General features: G+C 46.4%; 1 protein-coding gene across 15 annotated transcripts in view; it reads left to right on the top strand.

Moving 5' to 3' along the window:
* fbrsl1 (fibrosin-like 1) overlaps positions 1-20000 on the top strand; it is a 212569-nt gene that overhangs the window by 23626 nt on the left and 168943 nt on the right. For 12 of the 15 annotated variants that reach the window (XM_035530301.1, XM_035530305.1, XM_035530315.1 and 9 more), the window contains one exon: positions 19758-19952. The exons of 1 other annotated variant lie outside the window; for it this stretch is intronic. In XM_035530301.1, coding sequence (XP_035386194.1) covers positions 19758-19952 — 195 coding nt within the window. The remainder of the gene's footprint in view (positions 1-19757; positions 19953-20000) is intronic. 2 more of the 15 variants (XM_035530303.1, XM_035530319.1) reach the window with 1 other exon arrangement.

Here is a 20000-nt window from a genome sequence, read left to right as displayed (position 1 = left end):
GATAGCTGCCAATGTCTGACGTGTGCTAGTGTCTGACGTGTGCTAGTGTCTGACGTGTGCTAGTGTCTGACGTGTGCTAGTGTCTGATAGTTGCTAATGTCTGATGTGTGCTAATGTCTGATAGGAGCTAATGTCTGATAGCTGCCAATGTCTGACATGTGCTAGTGTCTGACGTGTGCTAGTGTCTGACGTGTGCTAATGTCTGATAGCTGCTAATGTCTGACATGTGCTAATGTCTGATAGCTGCTAATGTCTGACGTGTGCTAATATCTCATAGGTGCTAATGTATGACGTGTGATAGTGTCTGACGTGTGCTAATGTCTGACGTGTGCTAATGTCTGATAGCTGCTAATGTCTGATGTGTGCTAATGTCTGACGTGTGCTAATGTCTGATAGCTGCTAATGTCTGATAGCTGCTAGTGTCTGACGTGTGCGAATGTCTGATAGCTGCTAATGTCTGACGTGTGCTAATGTCTGATAGGAGCTAATGTCTGATAGCTGCCAATGTCTGACGTGTGCTAGTGTCTGACGTGTGCTAATGTCTGACGTGTGCTAATGTCTGATAGCTGCTAATGTCTGACGTGTGCTAATGTCTGATAGCTGCTAATGTCTGACGTGTGCTAATGTCTGATAGCTGCCAATGTCTGACGTGTGCTAATGTCTCATAGGTGCTAATGTCTGACGTGTGATAGTGTCTGATAGCTGTTAGTGTCTGATAGCTGTTAGTGTCTGACGTGTGCTAATGTCTGACGTGTGCTAATGTCTGACACGTGCTAATGTCTGATAGCTGCTAATGTCTCATAGGTGCTAATGTATGACGTGTGATAGTGTCTGATAGCTGCTGGCACTAAGAAGTTACCCATGATTCTTTGTCCTGCCTGAGCAGGGATGTGAATGGTCAGTCTGAGCCAGTGTGTTTGAAGATCATTACGAACCAGCTTCATCAATGAAGGTCAGAAATGCTAGCACACACACACACACACACACACACACACACACACACACACACACACACACACACACGCACAGTGAGCGCACAGTCAGCATTCATTATCACATCAGTGCTGTCATCATGGCCGGACCATAAGAATGAGGTGATTAGGTCGTTTTCATGTCTCGGTACAACCAAAATGCAACATACCAAAGCACACGGTGTGTACACGTACAGCGCAGGAGAAACGCGGCATGAATCTTATATACATGTCGGGATGTTCCTGAAAAAGACGTGGGAAGTTAGAGGATGCAGTGTGAACACAGAACCTTCTACAGACCTTCACCACAGACCAGCTGTTCACACCACGAGTCCCTCAGCCTTGAATTAACACCTACAGCTCAGTTACGTCCAGCTGGTCACAAATGAAACACTCTGGAAGTGAAACACTGGAAGTTTATTCAACACTTGGGATTTTGATGATGAGTGGCCATGTGCTTGAGTGTGTGCCTGTGTGTTCAGATCTACAGTTCTGCTCTGGGCTCCTTCCTGAGTTGAACTGGTGTGTGAGAGTAAGGAGAGTAGCAGGGCAATTCTTAACCCCAAACCTTAACCCCTAACCTCTAACCCCTAACCCCTAACCCTAACCCCTAACTTATTACCTCTAACAATAACCACTAACAGCTAACCCATTACCCCTACCCCTAACACAACCCATAACCCCTAACCCATTATCCCTAACCTTAACCCCTAACCCCTAACCCCTAACTTATTACCTCTAACAATAACCACTAACAGCTAACCCATTGCCCCTACCCCTAACCTAACCCATAACCCCTAACCCATAACCCCTAACCTTAACCCATTACCCCTAACTTATTACCTCTAACCATAACCGCTAACAGCTAACCCATTGCCCCTACCCCTAACATAACCCATAACCCCTAACCTAACCCATTGCCCCTACCCCTAACCTTAACCCATTGCCCCTACCCCTAACCTAACCCATAACCCCTAACCCATTATCCCTAACCTTAACCCATTGCCCCTACCCCTAACTTAACCCATAACCCCTAACCCATTATCCCTAACCTTAACCCATTGCCCCTACCCCTAACTTAACCCATAACCCCTAACCTTAACCCATTGCCCCTACCCCTAACATAACCCATAACCCCTAACCCATTATCCCTAACCTTAACCCATTGCCCCTACCCCTAACCTAACCCATAACCCCTAACCCATTATCCCTAACCTTAACCCATTGCCCCTACCCCTAACTTAACCCATAACCCCTAACCCATTATCCCTAACCTTAACCCATTGCCCCTACCCCTAACCTAACCCATAACCCCTAACCCATTATCCCTAACCTTAACCCATTGCCCCTACCCCTAACCTAACCCATAACCCCTAACCTTAACCCATTGCCCCTACCCCTAACACAACCCATAACCCCTAACCCATTATCCCTAACCTTAACCCATTACCCCTACCCCTAACACAACCCATAACCCCTAACCCATTATCCCTAACCTTAACCCATTACCCCTACCCCTAACACAACCCATAACCCCTAACCCATTATCCCTAACCTTAACCCATTACCCCTACCCCTAACACAACCCATAACCCCTAACCCATTATCCCTAACCTTAACCCCTAACCCCTAACCCCTAACTTATTACCTCTAACAATAACCACTAACAGCTAACCCATTGCCCCTACCCCTAACCTAACCCATAACCCCTAACCCATAACCCCTAACCTTAACCCATTACCCCTAACTTATTACCTCTAACCATAACCGCTAACAGCTAACCCATTGCCCCTACCCCTAACATAACCCATAACCCCTAACCTTAACCCATTACCCCTACCCCTAACCTTAACCCATTGCCCCTACCCCTAACCTAACCCATAACCCCTAACCCATTATCCCTAACCTTAACCCATTGCCCCTACCCCTAACCTAACCCATAACCCCTAACCCATTATCCCTAACCTTAACCCATTGCCCCTACCCCTAACCTAACCCATAACCCCTAACCCATTATCCCTAACCTTAACCCATTGCCCCTACCCCTAACCTAACCCATAACCCCTAACCTTAACCCATTGCCCCTACCCCTAACATAACCCATAACCCCTAACCCATTATCCCTAACCTTAACCCATTGCCCCTACCCCTAACATAACCCATAACCCCTAACCCATTATCCCTAACCTTAACCCATTGCCCCTACCCCTAACATAACCCATAACCCCTAACCCATTACCCCTAACCTTAACCCATTACCCTTAACTTATTACCTCTAACCATAACCACTAACAGCTAACCCATTACCCCTACCCCTAACACAACCCATAACCCCTAACCTTAACCCATTACCCCTACCCCTAACATAACCCATAACCCCTAACACAATCCCTAACCCTTGAAAACCAAACCCTGCTGTTCTTTCACTTCTGAGTTGGAACCATGGAGCTCTGTGGGATTCCATAACACTAAATCTTGGAGTGCTGGAATACTTCAGTACACTAAACCCTGGAGTGCTGTGGGATTGCGGAGGCTAATCCCTGCTGTGCAGTGTCTCTCCCAGTCACCTTATTCCCTTCCCTGTGGAATCCTGTTGTGTGATTCCGAACCGAAGCCACTCTCTGCTGATCAGTGGAGTGGGTCTTCCAGTCCTGCTATCCTGATTTTGTGTGTGGATTAGAACATTTGCCTTCTATCAGGTCCACTCACTCACTCACTCACTCACTCACTCTCTCTCTCTCTCTCGTCTTCCTGGTTCTGTAAGGATATTACTGTACTTCTACAATTCAACTAATTAGACAAACAGAGCAGTATACACAGTCATTAATTATTCCCCTTCAGTGGCAGAAGTGTGTGTGTGTGTGTGCGTGTGTGTGTATGTGTATGTGTGAGAGAGCGTGTGTGGTTTGACTGTGTAGACTGTTAAGTTTGCGCTATAATCTCTCATTCAGGTTAAACCTGTAATGGACATCCTCACACTTGGGTAGTACAGTGACCCTCAGTGTGTGTGTGTGTGTGTGCGTGTGCGTGTGTGTGTGTGTTTGTGTGTGTGTGTACTAGTGTTGCTCTCTCCGTCACCCTGTTCCCTCTGGCTGAACCAAGCTCAGGTGTTGGAGCAAGTTCTAGCAGGTTCAGACCAGAACTCTGGGGCATCTTCATGTAATGAAGGTCATTGTAGATTTGTAGCTCAGCCCCATGGTCTGGACCAAAGCACAAAATGGTACATTGTTATAAAATGATTCAGCGTTGCTTTTTAATTCTTCAACACCTTACCTTCACACTCATATCGTCAGCAAAGCAAAGACACACCTGAAGAGTTTAAAGAAAATTGACAAAAATTAATGAAAACAAACATAAAAGTGCGCTAATTATATGAATTATATGAAAATTATATGACAAAGCCACGTAAGATAACGGTGACCGACAATAGTCGTGAAACAGAACAGGGCTTAAATCAGTCTAAACAGAATCAGATTCTAACATCCACACCACCTGGGAGCGGCATGGACTAAATGAAACAGGTGACCGGTAACACAACGTAAACACTGAGCCGTGTGTTCACGCCCCCGCAGAATGCTAGCAGCTGTCCACAGGAGAATGGCAAATATTTACCATCAACTCAAAGATGTAAACAAAACTCATATGAATATATCATATCCTCTTGGGCCCCTGAGCAAGACCCTTAACCCTCAATTACTCAAGCTGTACTCAGTCGTAACAGTAAGTCACTTTGGATAAAAGCGTCAGACAAATGCCATAAATGTAAATGTATACTCTTGTCCTGGTTAAGACAACAGCGCATGGCGTAGTTTGATTAGAGGGATTCTGACACCACTCTCTTTTCCGGTGTGTCGGCAGCAAAACGGGAGTTACAGCTCTCTCTCTCTGTCAGAAATGATGCGTTGTATTGACCTGGTTTTCAGATCTGTGTTAAAAGGCTGTTAAACGGCTACAGGCACTTTATTCTGATAAGAAGAGTGATTGTTGTGGTGTCAGAAAGACAGACAGAGAAAGAGCGTAAATGGGAAGTTAGATGATTGTGTATTTGAGCATGTGCAAGTTTGCCTGTGCCTCATGCACTGTGGGGGTCAGGATGTGTGTGTACACATTTATTTGTATATCAAATCAAGTTTTATAGAAGTACTGAACGCTGAGTCACAGTGCTACGTGTAGTGTGTACAGACCTTTCTGAGTTGTTTTCTCCACCTGAACAAGCTTCCTATCTGAAAACGTTCAGCTCCACGTCTCCTCCGTTCTGCCGGATATGAAGGCCTCAGGTGACAGCTGTTTAATCTGCTGGGCTCCGTGTTTGAATTAACACGGCCAACATTTCTCCGCATTCACCAGCGCACAGGCAGGCTTCCTCCTCTCAGGTGTGGAGTTGGTAATGAAAGTCTTTGAAGCAGGAATGTTTAGGATGCTCCTCTGTCTGCAGCTCCACCTGCCCCATCCACTCCTCCACCTGCCCCATCCGCTCCAGGATGGTGCTAACTGCTCTCCACTCAGGTTTATGGGCACCATGATCACTGGTATGTGGACTAATTATCATCCAGCTCCTAATCCAATCACCATTAGAATGAGACCCATTTCCGACATTATGGCAATGATGTTTGGTAAACAGAAGTTTGGTAAGCAGATGTTGTAGAGTGAACAGATGATGTTTGGTAAACATGCTTAGTAAACTGATGTTTGGTAAACATGTTTAGTAAACTGATGTTTGGTAAACAGGTGATGTTTAGTAAACTAATGTTGTTTGGTAAACATATGTTGTTTAGTTAACTGCTGCTGCGTGGACACACCATTATTTCTCTGACCCTAAACTGTGTTTTTTATTTGTTTTCATTGTTTATAGTGTGTTTTGTGTACTGTTTTACTGGAGGGTACTTTTGTATTTGAGTTTTATTATGTGATATTTAGTCATGATTATGACTGTGTTTCCTGGGTTTTTGTTGTGTCTGTATGTTGGTAATTATGGATGTTTGTTCAATGGAATTGCTGGGTGTTTGTGCTTGTGTTTATATGTTTTTTGTGCATTTTAATTTGTTTATTTTGCTTCTGTGTTTTATTGCCTTTAGTGTATTTGATTTTATAATTGCTATATTTTTGTATGTTTGAGGTTGTTTCACTGTGGTGTCTGTCTGAACTCATGGTAGGGAGAACTGAAGTTGTTATGCATGAGTTTGTTGTGTTGCTGTGTGTTTTTGTTTGACAGTTTCATTGTATTGTTCTGTGTTTTGTGTCGGAGTCTGTTTCATTGAGCTGTGTATGCATGAGACTTGTGTTGTGTGCTTGTGTATATGAGTTTGTTTTGGGGGCACACACACACACACACACACACACACACACACACACACACACATGCACACACACATAGTGTGCTTAGCAGCTGTAGAGTGTGGTACAACACTCAGTGTGTTCCGTACCAGGAGGTGACAACACCAAACCCCCCCCTCCACACACACACACACACACACACACACACACACACACACACACACACACACACACACACACACACACACTCTCTCTCTCTCTCTCTCACTCACACACCACTTTTTCAGAGATGTTTTAATAGTAGGAATTATTGGCAGTGAAATAAATACTCAGTGATTTTGGCAGCATTTGTGATTGGATGAGCACTCACATGTATGATAGAAAGTGAGTGTGTGTGTGTGTGCGTGCACTTCATGAGCAGCTAGTAGAGGCCCTATTGTTCTGTTTGGTAATTGTTTGTTTGTACTTACTGTTTTTGTGTTGTAATTGATCTGAAATCTAGCCAGTGGAGATGATGGACAAGCCTCTGTACTGGCACATGTTCCCTTGCTCTTAGCAAGCTTTGCTCACATTAATTACATAATGAGAGAGAGGATGCTTCTAAATGTAATAAATTAGTATTAAATATTTAAAATATGTAAAACGTATTTATTTGTTTGTCTGTCTGTTTTTTTGCACAACAGTTAGTTCCAACCAAGTAATTTGATTGGACGAGAGATATTCCATGAGCGCTAATATAGAGTATAACCGCACTGAGACTCTGAACGACACACATATCCCTCCACTACACAGGTGTGTCCGAATAACTTGTTACATTAATGAGCGTTACCTATATTAGATCAGGACACACTTCACTATTATTAGATCAGAACACACTTCACTATTAACTCGTTACATTAACAAACCTTACCTATAGATCAGAACACAGTTCACTATTAACTCATCGGACTCACTCTTATTTCCCTGGTTGATGACCTGTCGTGATGCAAACCTATACAGAGTAGCAAGTCCCTGTGCGGGACAGTATTTGTGTTGCTTGGCAACAGTCCAGTTGCAGAGCTGTTTGTGTTGGCGGAACCAAATAAATGATTACATAAACAAACAAATCATAATCTGTTGTTGCTTAGTACTGTTAACTAATAAGAGGTGCTTGTGGATCTGTTGTTTCAAAAGCTGTGTGTGTGAGTGTGTGAGAGACATTGCTTTCATATAGCTGTAGACCTCTCCGGTGATACATATATATATATATATATATATATATATATATATATCAATATTATGTCCCAGTTTGGGGGTCACAGCCTCTAACAGCCCCTAATGCCCCTACGTGTGTGCCTGTGGTGCCGAATGAGTGTCAGTTGGGTCAGGTGACTGGTGGTTGTATGAGTGCCAGACGTGTAGTGAGACGTTTCTCACATCCTATCCTACTCCCCCACCCTATGCCCTCGGGCATTGTGCTTTACTACAGCAAATGTCTGGGATGGGGGAGACTCAGGTACTGGTGAGCGGGTTCCGGGGGCCCAGATGAGCGGGTACTGGGGGCCCTGGGTGAGTGGGTACTGGGGGCCCAGATGAGCGGGTACTGGGGGCCCTGGGTGAGTGGGTACTGGGGGCTCAGATGAGCGGGTACTGGGGGCCCTGGGTGAGTGGGTACTGGGGGCCCTGGGTGAGTGGGTACTGGGGGCCCAGATGAGCGGGTACTGGGGGCCCTGGGTGAGTGGGTACTGGGGGCCCAGGTTAGCGGGTACTGGGTCCTGTTGCCCAGTGTGCGGGACTGCAGTGAGGATGCTAATGGGTGTCCTGCTCCAGCAGGGGGGAGGGCACACGCATGTAGAGGTCAGGGAACAAACATTACCCTGGAGAGAACGTGTGTGTGTGTGTGTGTGTGTGTGAGTGGGTGTGTGTGTGTGATCATGAAAAGCATGAACTGTACAAACATGTTCTTTTTCTTCAGGAAGTGAAAGGATATTTTCTCATTAGAGCACACACACACACACACACACACACACACACACACGATGTGTTCTAGAGTAGCTTCCTCCCTAGTACTCAGGTAAGGGACGTAACGTTATGCTTCACCACACCTTTAATACACTCTTAGATGGACATAGTTTTCATTAACTTTGCATTCTTATACATGGATGGAGGACACATGCTGAAGTGTTTCTGTGTGTGTGTGCGTGCGCGTGAGTGTGTGCATGCGTCCAGCCGTCTACTGCTCTGTTCTCTGGACCGGCTGTACCTCCACGCTGGGGTCATGACCCTCAGGTGAAGAGATATCCGTTACACTGACAGAGGTCACCTGATCTGTTCACACATACTCTCTCTCTCTCTCTCTCTCTCTCTCTCTCTCTCTCTGTGGCCCTCTGTATCGTGTTTTCATTCTCTCTTTCTCTCTCTCTTTTTCTCACTCTCTCGCCATCTCAGTATACCCCGTGTTATGTGCAGGTACTCGTTGGGGTTTGTACTTTACTGGAGACTCTGCCTACCTTGCTGTATTTGAGAGAGTGTTTTCCCATTTACAACTCTGGTGTGATTACCTCTCTGTCACTCTGCAGCTTCCACACCGTGTGTGGCATGTGAGGAGTACATGGGAGAGTTGCAACTCTGTCATTGGACAAATGGAGGAAGTTTGAGTGAAGGATTCGAGCAGGGCAGGAGACCACCAGGGGTGCACCGATATATCAGCCGACTCTCAGTATTGGCCGATACGGTGATACATCGTCGGATGTTTCAGGAACAGATGATACTCAGCACAGATCAGCTGATGTCATTTAAAAGAAAAAAAATTTGTTGACTGTGATCTCACACAGACTAAAATGGAAATTCATTTTAAACGTGAGGAACGTGAGGATGTGGTAAAGCCTTCTGTAAATGGAGGGTAACCATATGTAAATAAGGGGTAACAGTGTGTAAATGGAGGGCGTGTGTGGCTGTCGGTATTCCAGAGGGTATTCCCAGTAACATCTCCACCAAATGAATAGATATGATGAACACCGATGGGGTTTGGGGGTTTGGCAGGGAGAGGGCAGCATGACTGCCGGGTGAATTTCTTTTTAAAACTCCCCCTAGAGAGAAAAGGGAGAATAAATTGAACACAGACGAACAAAGAAGGTCAAAGGTGATATCTCCCTGGAGATCAATGCCTAGGAGATGAGAGGAATATGGATATCTTGGTACCTTTGATGTTTTGCTTGTAGTGTACACACACACACACAATAACTATGTCAGTGGGGAGGATGTCACACTTTAACCTCGTCTTCCCCATGTGTTTCTTTAATAGGCTTAATTGGATGAGTGGTGACCTCCTCACATAATCCCCCCATGTCAAGGCGTATTAGGACAGTCGAGAGCTGATGTCTTCATCAGCTATGGTTCCACTGGGGAGGTGTGCTCTGAGCCTACCCGCCTCCACCTGCAGCTCCTACAAGGAGGAGCAAAGCTCCTGCAGGCCACTTGGGAAGAAACGCGCTCAGAATCCAGAACCAGTCCGTTAATTAGTTGATTAGTTAATTAATTAACGAGTGATTGGGTACTCCCCGTGTACTGGAGGAGGTGCTGTTTACTCCCTGTGTACTGGAGGAGGTGCTGTTTACTCCCTGTGTACTGTGGCCTGGAGGAGGTGTTGCTTACTCTCTGTTTACTGGAGGAGGTGCTGTTTACTCCCTGTGTACTGGAGAAGGTGTTGTTTACTCCCTGTGTACTGGAGAAGGTGTTGTTTACTCCCTGTGTACTGGAGCAGATGCTGTTTACTCCCTGTGTACTGGAGAAGGTGTTGTTTACTCCCTGTGTACTGGAGGAGGTGCTGTTTACTCCCTGTGTACTGGAGGAGGTGCTGTTTACTCCCTGTGTACTGGAGGAGGTGCTCTAACTGCACCACAGCAGGCCCTCTGGAGGTTTAGCACCAGTGGGAGGTGGGAACTCCAGTGGACACAGCTCAGGGGTGCTCTCAGCTGATGGGGTCATGTGACGCGTCAGCCATGTGTCAAGTGTATGTGTTGTGGTGTCATAAGTGATGTAATGGTCCCTAGGAGCTCCCTCCGGTGCGCCAGAAAATGCAACATTGCACTATGAGGGAAAAGGTCTTTAAATTCAGGATGGTTCTGTAGGGAAACTGGTGAGGTCTTAGATGACAACATAACTGTGTGTGTGTGGGGGGGGTTGAGGTCTCATTCTCACAGTTGCAGACACTTGTATATCTTTGTGCTGAAGAGAGCTCTGCAGTGTTAAGTAGCTCTGTGTGTGTGTGTGTGTGTGTGTGTGTGTGTGTGTGTTCCGGTGTGTTTGCCAACTGGCACTGTTCGCTCTGACTAAAGGCTCGTGAGGAAATTAGCGTTTCTAACGAGTTGTCGACAGCTGATCGAGAGCGTAACCGAGGAGTCTTGTGACTGCCGGTGTGTGTGTGTACATGCCTGTCTGGCCCTGGTGCTCGTAACGCCACGATTCCACGGAGAAGGATGGAAGCGCTATGTTTCAGACTGAAACAGCAGAACTGGTACGGTAACAGCCTTCAGAATGTCCTCAGAACTGCAAATCATACGGAATGCCAAGACTTCCCAAAGGGATCACACAACACAGAAGTGTTTTCTCACTCCAGAGGAACCCGAGACTATGCCGTGTTGACGACTCTAATGTTTGGCTGCTTTACATGTCAGCAGCGTTTAAAATGAGGATCTGGTGAATACTTGGTAAATATTTGGAACTGATGTGAGATGTTTAACTGTCGGACATCTTTGTGTCGATTACCTCATATGAACTCTCAGGACTGCATGTAAACTCTCTGAATCTCACAGGAACTAGAAGTATGCAAATCTGAGGGCCATGTTGGTATACTGCACTGTGGGAGGAGGAAGTGGGCCAGGGCTGGGTGTGTGTGCATGTGTGTGTGTATCCATGGGGACCAAATGTCCCCACAAGGATAGGAACATCTGATGTTTTTGACTTTGTGGGGACCACCGTGTGTGTGTGTGTGTGTGTGTGTGTGTGTGTGTGTGTGTGTGTGTGTGTGTGTGTGTGTGTGTGTGTGTGAGTGTGGGGAACAAATTGCCAGCTGTGTGTACCTTGTCCCATGGTGTGTTACTTCTTTGCCCATGTACCTTTTTAAGTGCAATCTGAGAAATGTCAGCATAATTTCTCTCTCTCTCTCTCTCTCTCTCTCTCCCCCTCTCCTGCTCTTTCATGGCAGCTTACACTTCCTCTTTTTTCCGCAGACTTTGCACTGATTCGGGCTGTAATCAGACTCTGCACACTGACTTGGGCTGTAATTAGACTCTGCACTGATTCGGGCTGTAATTAGACTGCACTGATTTGGGCTGTAATCAGACTGCACACTGACTTGGGCTGTAATCAGACTCTGCACTGATTCGGGTTGTAATCAGACTGCACACTGACTTGGGCTGTAATCAGACTCTGCACTGATTCAGGCTGTAATTAGTCTCTGCACTGATTCGGGCTGTAATCAGACTGCACACTGACTTGGGCTGTAATCAGACTGCACTGATTCGGGCTGTAATCAGACTCTGCACACTGACTTGGGCTGTAATCAGACTGCACTGATTTGGGCTGTAATCAGACTCTGCACTGATTTGGGCTGTAATCAGACTCTGCACTGATTTGGGCTGTAATCAGACTGCACCGATTCGGGCTGTAATCAGACTACACTGATTCGGGCTGTAATCAGACTCTGCACTGATTCGGGCTGTAATCAGACTGTTCTTTCCTCCATTAGGTGTTTGGTCTCTTGTCCTGTCTTTCCTTTCTCCTGTCTGAGTAGCGTATGGCAGTGAGTGATTGGCTTCCTCGGCTGACGTGGGTGGGACTGACACGGGCATGACCGAGGGTGTGGTTTTATCATGGACGGGGCAGAGGGTGTGGTTTGACATGGGCCAGACTGACGTTTCTTTGTGGTTTTACCACCCACTTTGCCATGTCTGTGAGTTGTTGGGACATCCCCAGACTGGTCTCACTCCTCACACCACGCGGGTCCCAGCAGCTGCGGAGATTTGCACTCCAGTCAGATTTTACCCACGATCCTTTGCTGAACTCTAGAACACTGACCTGGATTTCTGGCTTACGTCAAACAGAACAATTCTAAATCGCAAGAAGGTTGTTGACTACTACACGAATATTACAATCAGCTGAATAACTGAAACTGAGACTGAGAGAGAGAGACTATCCCGTGAGTGCTCGTCCTGCGTTAATGCACTGAAATGTGCTCACACCTTCTCTGATCTTCATAACCATGAGACTGTGATAACCATGTTCCTCATGTCAGCCTCATCCGCCATACGCCAGGTTGTGGAAAACGAGAAACTCCTGCACAGACGCTGGAACCTGCAGCTTGGCCTGGTCATCGTACAGAATGGGGCTTTGGGTATGAAGCTATTGTTCCAGGATACAATGCAACCTTGCACCTGTTGGCTTAATCAGCAAGACCACGATCATCCATGCAGATTTCTCATTTGCATTAATTTGCATGTTGACCTTAAAATGACTCTAGATGGATGTAAAGCATAAAACGCCCCCACAGTCGCTGTTATGCGATGTAAACCGTTTAGAAGGCTGTTACAGTTGAAATACAGGCCGTGTGCTTTTACACCCCTGAGGATTCGCTACTCACTCCGTCCCGTGTTGTTCTCAGAGGGTGTTTAGCATAAGTCATTGTAAATAGAGCCCTCAATGTGAGTTAATTAAAGGTGTGTGTATGAGCTTGTGGCCCCATCCGTCTTTACTGACTGCCGGGACGCAGTAGTGCCATGCGCAGTGCTGAAGCAATGTGGTTTAAATTCCAACTCTTCTGACACGATTTATCCCCCTCTTGAAGCGTATGCACACACACACATGGGCTCCCTCGTTTAGAAATCTATTATATATCCACAGCCCTGACGCTCCAGAACACGGATAAATATTTTTGAAGTAGTGTAACAAATCTCTCTCTCACTCGCATACTCCCACTCTCTCTCTCTCTCTCTGAGAGTGAGTTCGAGGCAAGGAGCCGATTCCCCTACATTAAAGTGTTGTAACTGACGGATGTCTGTCAGAAGGGGGGGGGCAGTGAAATAAGCCCTGTGTTTCCGCGGAGACCATTCAAACGCATCACTCTGGTGATAAACTGTTCTGAGCCTGGAGGATGTCTGAGGTGTCCTCTTAAAGATAAGGCAACATGTTCAGCGGTGTCTGTGCCGAGAGACGGCCGCACACTCCAGAGCGTGTCAGAGCGCGATGGCGTGGAAACCAGCGAAGTGCCTGCCTTCCTCAAACCTGGCTGGGCGTGATGTTGTGACGTGGTTTATGACTTCATGATTTAATCCTGCTAAACGAGTGGTGTGTTTAAGCCTCCAGGAGAGACACTGACATGGTGTTGTGGAGTGATGACATTATAAATTAGTTCCATTATACTGAATCAACATTTTGTAAGTGATTATCAGCAGATGTTACTGCTGAAGTGGTCAACTGGATTGTATTAAGGAGGATCGAACAGGGTTATCATAGGGTAGGGTTATGTTAGGGTAGGATTATGTTTGGATCCTAAATGCAGAATACAATAAATATCTACCTACCCTAAATACTGAATAAAATATGATTTTAGGTAGATTTTCCATGTGTGTGTGTATGTGAGTGAGTTCTACTCTCTGTTGCTAATTGAATCATGACTTTCATCTCCTGTTCTGCTCACACACCCCGTGTGTGATGTTGTGTACTCGCGTGTTCTTCCCTACACACTCACACACCCCCATGACGTGTCTTAGAGTCACGCTCTTGATAATTAGGTGCTACTGTAGTTTTGTGGCAGTTTTACTGACCAATTTTGCTTGCTCATTTTACGCCTGATGCTCACAGAGTGGTAAGCCACTTCCTGCATGTGCGGTTTCCTGTTTCTGTGAGAATATCAACACTAACCGTCGCCACACCAGTGAGAGCTTTGGCTGTGGGATTTGTCCATTACTGCTACTGGTGGTCACAGTGATGCCGGCGAGTTCTACCCATAATTCCATGTATGTCCATTCCTGTCCTGTGCTGGTACCTGGTGCTGCTGTGCTGGTTTCCAGCTTGTCTCTACATTCTGCTAAATAATTCACTTCCACTCAGGTGAGAACGGCACGTCAGAAACGCAATCGCGCTGGCGCAGTCCACCTGGAGCCGTTGCCGTGCCTACGCTGCAGAAGGCCCTGTTGGGAGACAAACCTCCATCGTGTGTTGCGTTTTAGACGGACCACTGGAAACCAACTGGGGGGCCGAGGCCAGCTCAGTGACCACAGCAGTGCAGTAGAGCCTCAGCTGCCAGATACCTGAGTAGAACCTTGGGTTGCCAGATACCCGAATAGGACCTTGGGTTGCCAGTTACCCCAGTTGAACCTTGGGTTGCCAGATACCCGAGTAGGACCTTGGGTTTCCAGATACCCCAAAAGGACCTTTGGTTGCCAGATGTTTTACATTTACGGCATTCAGCAGATGCTCTTATCCAGAGTGACTTACAAAAGTGCTTTGTCATTTACTCATAGAATATATCCAAGTACAGTAGGTTAGAATTAAACATACCAATGAACTAGAACACTGTAGAATACAGGGATGAATGCTGATACCTAGAAGTGCAAAATACATAAGGTCTATCTTAAACAATGATAAGTGCTATAAACAATAAGTGCTAGAGTTTGTTAAAAAGCATAAATTGTGCCCTACAATAGGTATTAATTTAATCAGTCAATATGGGAGCAGTGTCAGTTGTCCTTTAAATATTCCACAAATAGATGATTCTTCAGTCTGCGTTTGAAGACTGCAAGGGACTCTGCTGTCCAGACAGTAAGCGGGAGTTCATTCCACCATCTTGGAGCCAGGACAGAAAATAGTCTCAATGTTTGTCGTCCATGAGACCTGAAGCAAGGTATTTCAAGCCGAGCCGTACTTGAGGTTCGAAGTACTCAAGGTACGGATAGGGCTTTGACCTTTGACCTCATGTATGAAGGGGCTGGTCCATTTTTGGATTTGTAGGCAAGCATCGAGGTTTTAAATCTGATGTGTGCAGCTACTTGGAGCCAGTGAAGGGAGCACAGCAGTGGAGTAACGTGTGAACTTCGGATGATTGAAGACCAGTCGTGCTGCTGCATTCTGGACAAGTTGTAGAGGTTTGATGGCAAGTAGCGAGTTGCAGTACTCTAGCTTTGAGATCGCAAGAGACTGCACAAGCACCTGGGTAGCTTCCTGCGAGAGAAAGGGCCAAATCCTTCGTATGTTACAAAGGAGGAATCTGCAAGACTGGGTTAGATTAGAAACATGAGTTGAGAAGGACAACTAGTTGTCCAAAGTTTCGGCCAGGCTACGGGCAGCTTCGGAAGGTGATACCAGGGAGTTCTCAAAGGAAACAGTGAGGTCATGGTAAGGGTTGGGAGTACCTGGGATGAACAGAAGCTCAGTTTTACTGGGGTTGAGCTTCAAGTGGTGGGCTGTCATCCATGACGCGATGTCAGTCAAGCATGCTGAGATACATCTGGAGACCTGTGTGTTGGAGGGTGGGAAAGAAACAAATAATTGGGTGTCATCAGTATAGCAGTGGTAGGAGAAACCATGAGAAGATATTACATCACCAAGAGAGCGAGTTTGCAAAGAGAAGAGAAGGGGGTCTAATACTGAGCCCTGTGGAACACCAGTGGAGAGTCTACACGGTTTGGATGTGGATCCTCTTCATGTGACCTGATAGGACCGTCCCTCCAGATAGGACTGAAACCATCTCTAAGCAGAACCAGTCACACCAAGCCTGGAGAGAACAAAGAGAAGAATGTTGTGGTTCACTGTGTCAAAGGCTGCTGAAAGCTCTAGAAGAATCAAAACAGATGACTGTTTGGCAGCTTTAGCAACATGAAGTTTTCCATCACTGCTATGAGGGCCGTTTCTGTAGAACGCGCCGGTTTGTAGGCAGACTCATTGGGATCATGCAGCTGGTTCTGGGTGAAGAAAAGAGACAATTGATTATAAACTGCTCCTTGATCAGGTGCAGCTAACCACACAAACACACACACACACGCATACACACTCACACACACACACTCACACACACACACACACACACACACACACACACACACACACACTCTCTCTCACTCACACACACACACACACACACACACACACACTCTCTCTCTCTCTCTCTCTCACACACACACACACACACACAGAGAGCCATACTTACTATTATTCTGTCATTCCACTACAACATATGTTTAAGATTGTAGTTTGATTTATTTATTTGTAATTTTTTTAATGTGTTTCTTTAACCAAATGAAAAGAAGCATTAGTCAAACACTGCATTAGTAAAACACTGCTGTCTTGCTTTGTGTGTGTGGTTTGTCTCGTATCTTTCTCATTCTCAATTCTGTCTTGCTGCGTCTCAAGCTGAGTTGAGTAGGACCTGGTAAGCCAACCACAGCCACTGGACTGGCCAGTACAAATGGTCACAGTGCTAGACAGCACGCTTGAGTTCTGTGTTCTCCAGTGTAATGTTCCCTTACAGTCTTCAAACGCAGACTGAAGAATCATCTATTTGTGGAATATTTAAAGGACAACTGACACTGCTCCCATATTGACTGATTAAATTAATACCTATTGTAGGGTATTATTTATGCTTTTTAACAAACTCTTATTGTTTATAGCACTTATCATTGTTTAAGATAGACCTTAAGCATTCATCCCTCTATTCTACAGTATTCTAGTTCATTGGTATGTTTTAATTCTAACCTACTATACTGTACTTGGATATATTCTATGAGTAAATGACAAAGCACTTTTGTAAGTCGCTCTGGATAAGAGCGTCTGCTGAATGCCGTAAATGTAAATGTTCTCCAGTGCAATGCTCTTGAGTTCTGTGTTCTTGAGGACCACAGGAACCTGGCAGTGGAAACACTTCACTGAATTACTAAAGTAAATACACTGCCACAGCAGGCAGGACACAGAAAGTCTCCCTCTCTCTCTCTCTCTCTCTCTCTCTCTCTCTCTCTCTCCTCCTCCCTCTCTCTCTCTCTCACTCTCTCTCTCTCCCTCTCTCTCTCTCCCTCCCTCTCTCTCTCTCTCTCTCTCTCTCTCACTCTCTCTCTCTCTCCCTCCCTCTCTCTCTCTCCCCCCCTCACTCTCACTCTCTCTCTCTCCCTCTCTCTCTCTCCCTCTCTTTCTCTCTCCCTCCCTCTCTCCCTCCCTCCCTCTCTCTCTCCCTCCCTCTCTCTCTCTCTCTCTCTCTCTCCCTCTCACTCTCTCTCTCTTTCCCTCACTCTCTCTCTCTCCCTCCCTCTCTCTCTCTCTCTCTCTCCCTCTCACTCTCTCTCTCTCTCCCTCCCTCTCTCTCTCTCTCTCTCTCTCTCACTCTCTCTCTCTCCCTCCCTCTCTCTCTCTCTCTCTCTCTCTCCCTCTCACTCTGTCTCTCTCTCTCTCTCTCTCTCTCTCTCTCTCTCTCTCTCTCTCTCTCTCTCTCTCTCTCTCTGCCTGAGCCGTTGCACTTTGTGTTTGTCTTTCTGTGTGTCTGTGGTGATTTGGAGTAAGGGCCGTCTGATGCTCACCACATGGCTGGAGCCTCCACACACACGAGTCATTCCACAGGGAGGGAAGTGACCATAGTGGCCAAGAGCTCGTTTTCCTCTGGGAGCCAACAACAGCTGATTTGACACAGATCCGCAGAGTGCGGATACGCGATGCTCCAGACGCCTGGATTTCCTCTCCAGCAGCTGTTCCAAGAGGTTCAGGCTTTGCTGAATGAAGTGGGATCAGTCAGGTGTCACCCAACATGGCTGTTCCCAGGTTCATAACGTATCTCAGCACAACATTCCTAAAAATAAGGCATTAGCTTACATGTGTCTGGATGTTTGAATTGTGAGTTTTTTGGTCTTAATTAGGAATTAAAACATTTACATCTACACTAACATTTACAAATACTGCATTTATCAGACTCTCTTATCCAGAGCAACACACACAAATGCTTTGTCATTTCCTCATAGATACATCCTAGTACAGTACAGTAGGTCAGAGTCCAAGATACCAATGAACTAGAATACTGTAGAATACAAGGATCACTGCTGATGACTAGAAGTGTGAAACACAATTTCTGTTAGGAACTTATATTAGTTGGGTCTGGATGGTCAGCATTTAAATTGATATAGTGATCATTATGATCTGAAACATGAGAGTTGATGTGTCGTGAGTTATTCTCAGAGTACCTTAATGACTGAGGCTCATCGCTGTAGAGTTCCCATGTGTTCAGGACTTTCACGTTCACAAACATACACAGAGTCCCAAATGTGATACAGTAATATTATACCACATTAGAAAAGCAGTTTTGTCTAGTAGTTACCACTAACACCATGTTCTCAATATCACAATACGGACTTTTAATGTTGATTTTAAAAATATTGAATCTATTCATATGTTCATAGATTTCCAAGCCTGTTTTGTGTATTTTGTTTTGTTTTGTGTAGACGCCGTGGTGATACTAGTTGTGTGTCTGCTCCACTTTGGTGTTGCTTTGGCCGTGGTCTGCCTTCCAGCGATCAGAAGTGCAGTAAAACGTGTGTGCCCGTGTGTGTGCCCGTGTGTGTGCCCGTGTGTGTGTGCGCGCGTGTGTGTGCGCGTGTGTGCACGTGCGTGTGTGTGCGTGTGTGCGTGCGTGTGTGCGTGCGTGTGTGTGTGCCCGTGTGCGCGTGTGCGTGCGTGTGTGTGTGTGCATGTGTGTGTGTTCCCGTGTGTGTGCGCGTGCGTGTGCGTGTGTGCACATGTGTGTGCGAGAGTGTGTGTGCGAACTTTTATTTTGGCCTGGAGACCACCTGATATGACATGAAGCAAAACTTCAGCAGGCCTGTTTACTCTCAAGGTCACTTAGTTTTGGTGACCTAGTAGATGTCCTAGTCTGCATTTATTCCCAGTCTGTGTTTATCCCAGTGCACGTTTATCCCAGTGCGCGTTTATCCCAGTGCTCGTACGGCTGTTTGCCCATGCGGATTCTGTGGTTGTGTTTATAGATTCTCTCTGAGCAGCTGGAAGTGGGCAGGGCTGTGGAGCTCAGGAGAACCTGATTGGCTGCGATGCAGAAAGACTCTATATTCGGCTTCGTTATGTCTCCAGTTTTTTATTTTGGTTTGGGAGGGAAAAACGAGTGGCTTGTGTTTCCCACCCCTCCTCTATCCCTGAACAGAAGGCCCTGCCACCGCTGGCTGGGAGATTCAGTGAGACTCGTTTCTGAAGGAAGCGGGTGTGATGAGTGGACACAGGGAAGTCCTGATGCCCCCGGCGCTCTGGGCACTGTGGGAATGCTGGTCGTTCTCTGGACATTTGCAAATGCTGATCGAGTTGAGGAAATTTGGGATCATGTTGGACTTACTTGTGGTCGTGAAGTGTGTGTGTGTGTGTGTGTGTGTGTGTTCTATGAACACTCTAGGCTGTGCTTCACATGATGTAACCAACACAACACTACCTTCATCCTTCAGTGAACCTCTCCTCCCCTCTCCTCCCCTCTCCTCTCCTCCCCTCTCCTCTCCTCAGCAGAATGGCTCTCTGAAGCTGACTGGGAAGAAGGAGAGGTGGCAGACAGCTGCTGTGCACTGCCAGGTGGAGGAGCGCGTGAGCCTGCAGCAGGAGGCCGACAGCTTCAGCGAGCTGTCAGTCAGCATGGCGCGCACGCAGGAGCAGGTCAAAGAGCGTCTGCTGAAGAAAACCTACTCCAAGAAAACCAAACGGGTGCGTGTTTCCCTCGCAGGGGTGTGTGCGCGCGTGTGTGAGTGTGTG

This window comes from Electrophorus electricus, chromosome 9, assembly GCF_013358815.1.
Source record: "Electrophorus electricus isolate fEleEle1 chromosome 9, fEleEle1.pri, whole genome shotgun sequence".
Taxonomy (NCBI): domain Eukaryota; kingdom Metazoa; phylum Chordata; class Actinopteri; order Gymnotiformes; family Gymnotidae; genus Electrophorus; species Electrophorus electricus.
Note: the sequence above shows the minus strand (reverse complement) of the source record. Positions and strands in the feature narration are given on the sequence as shown.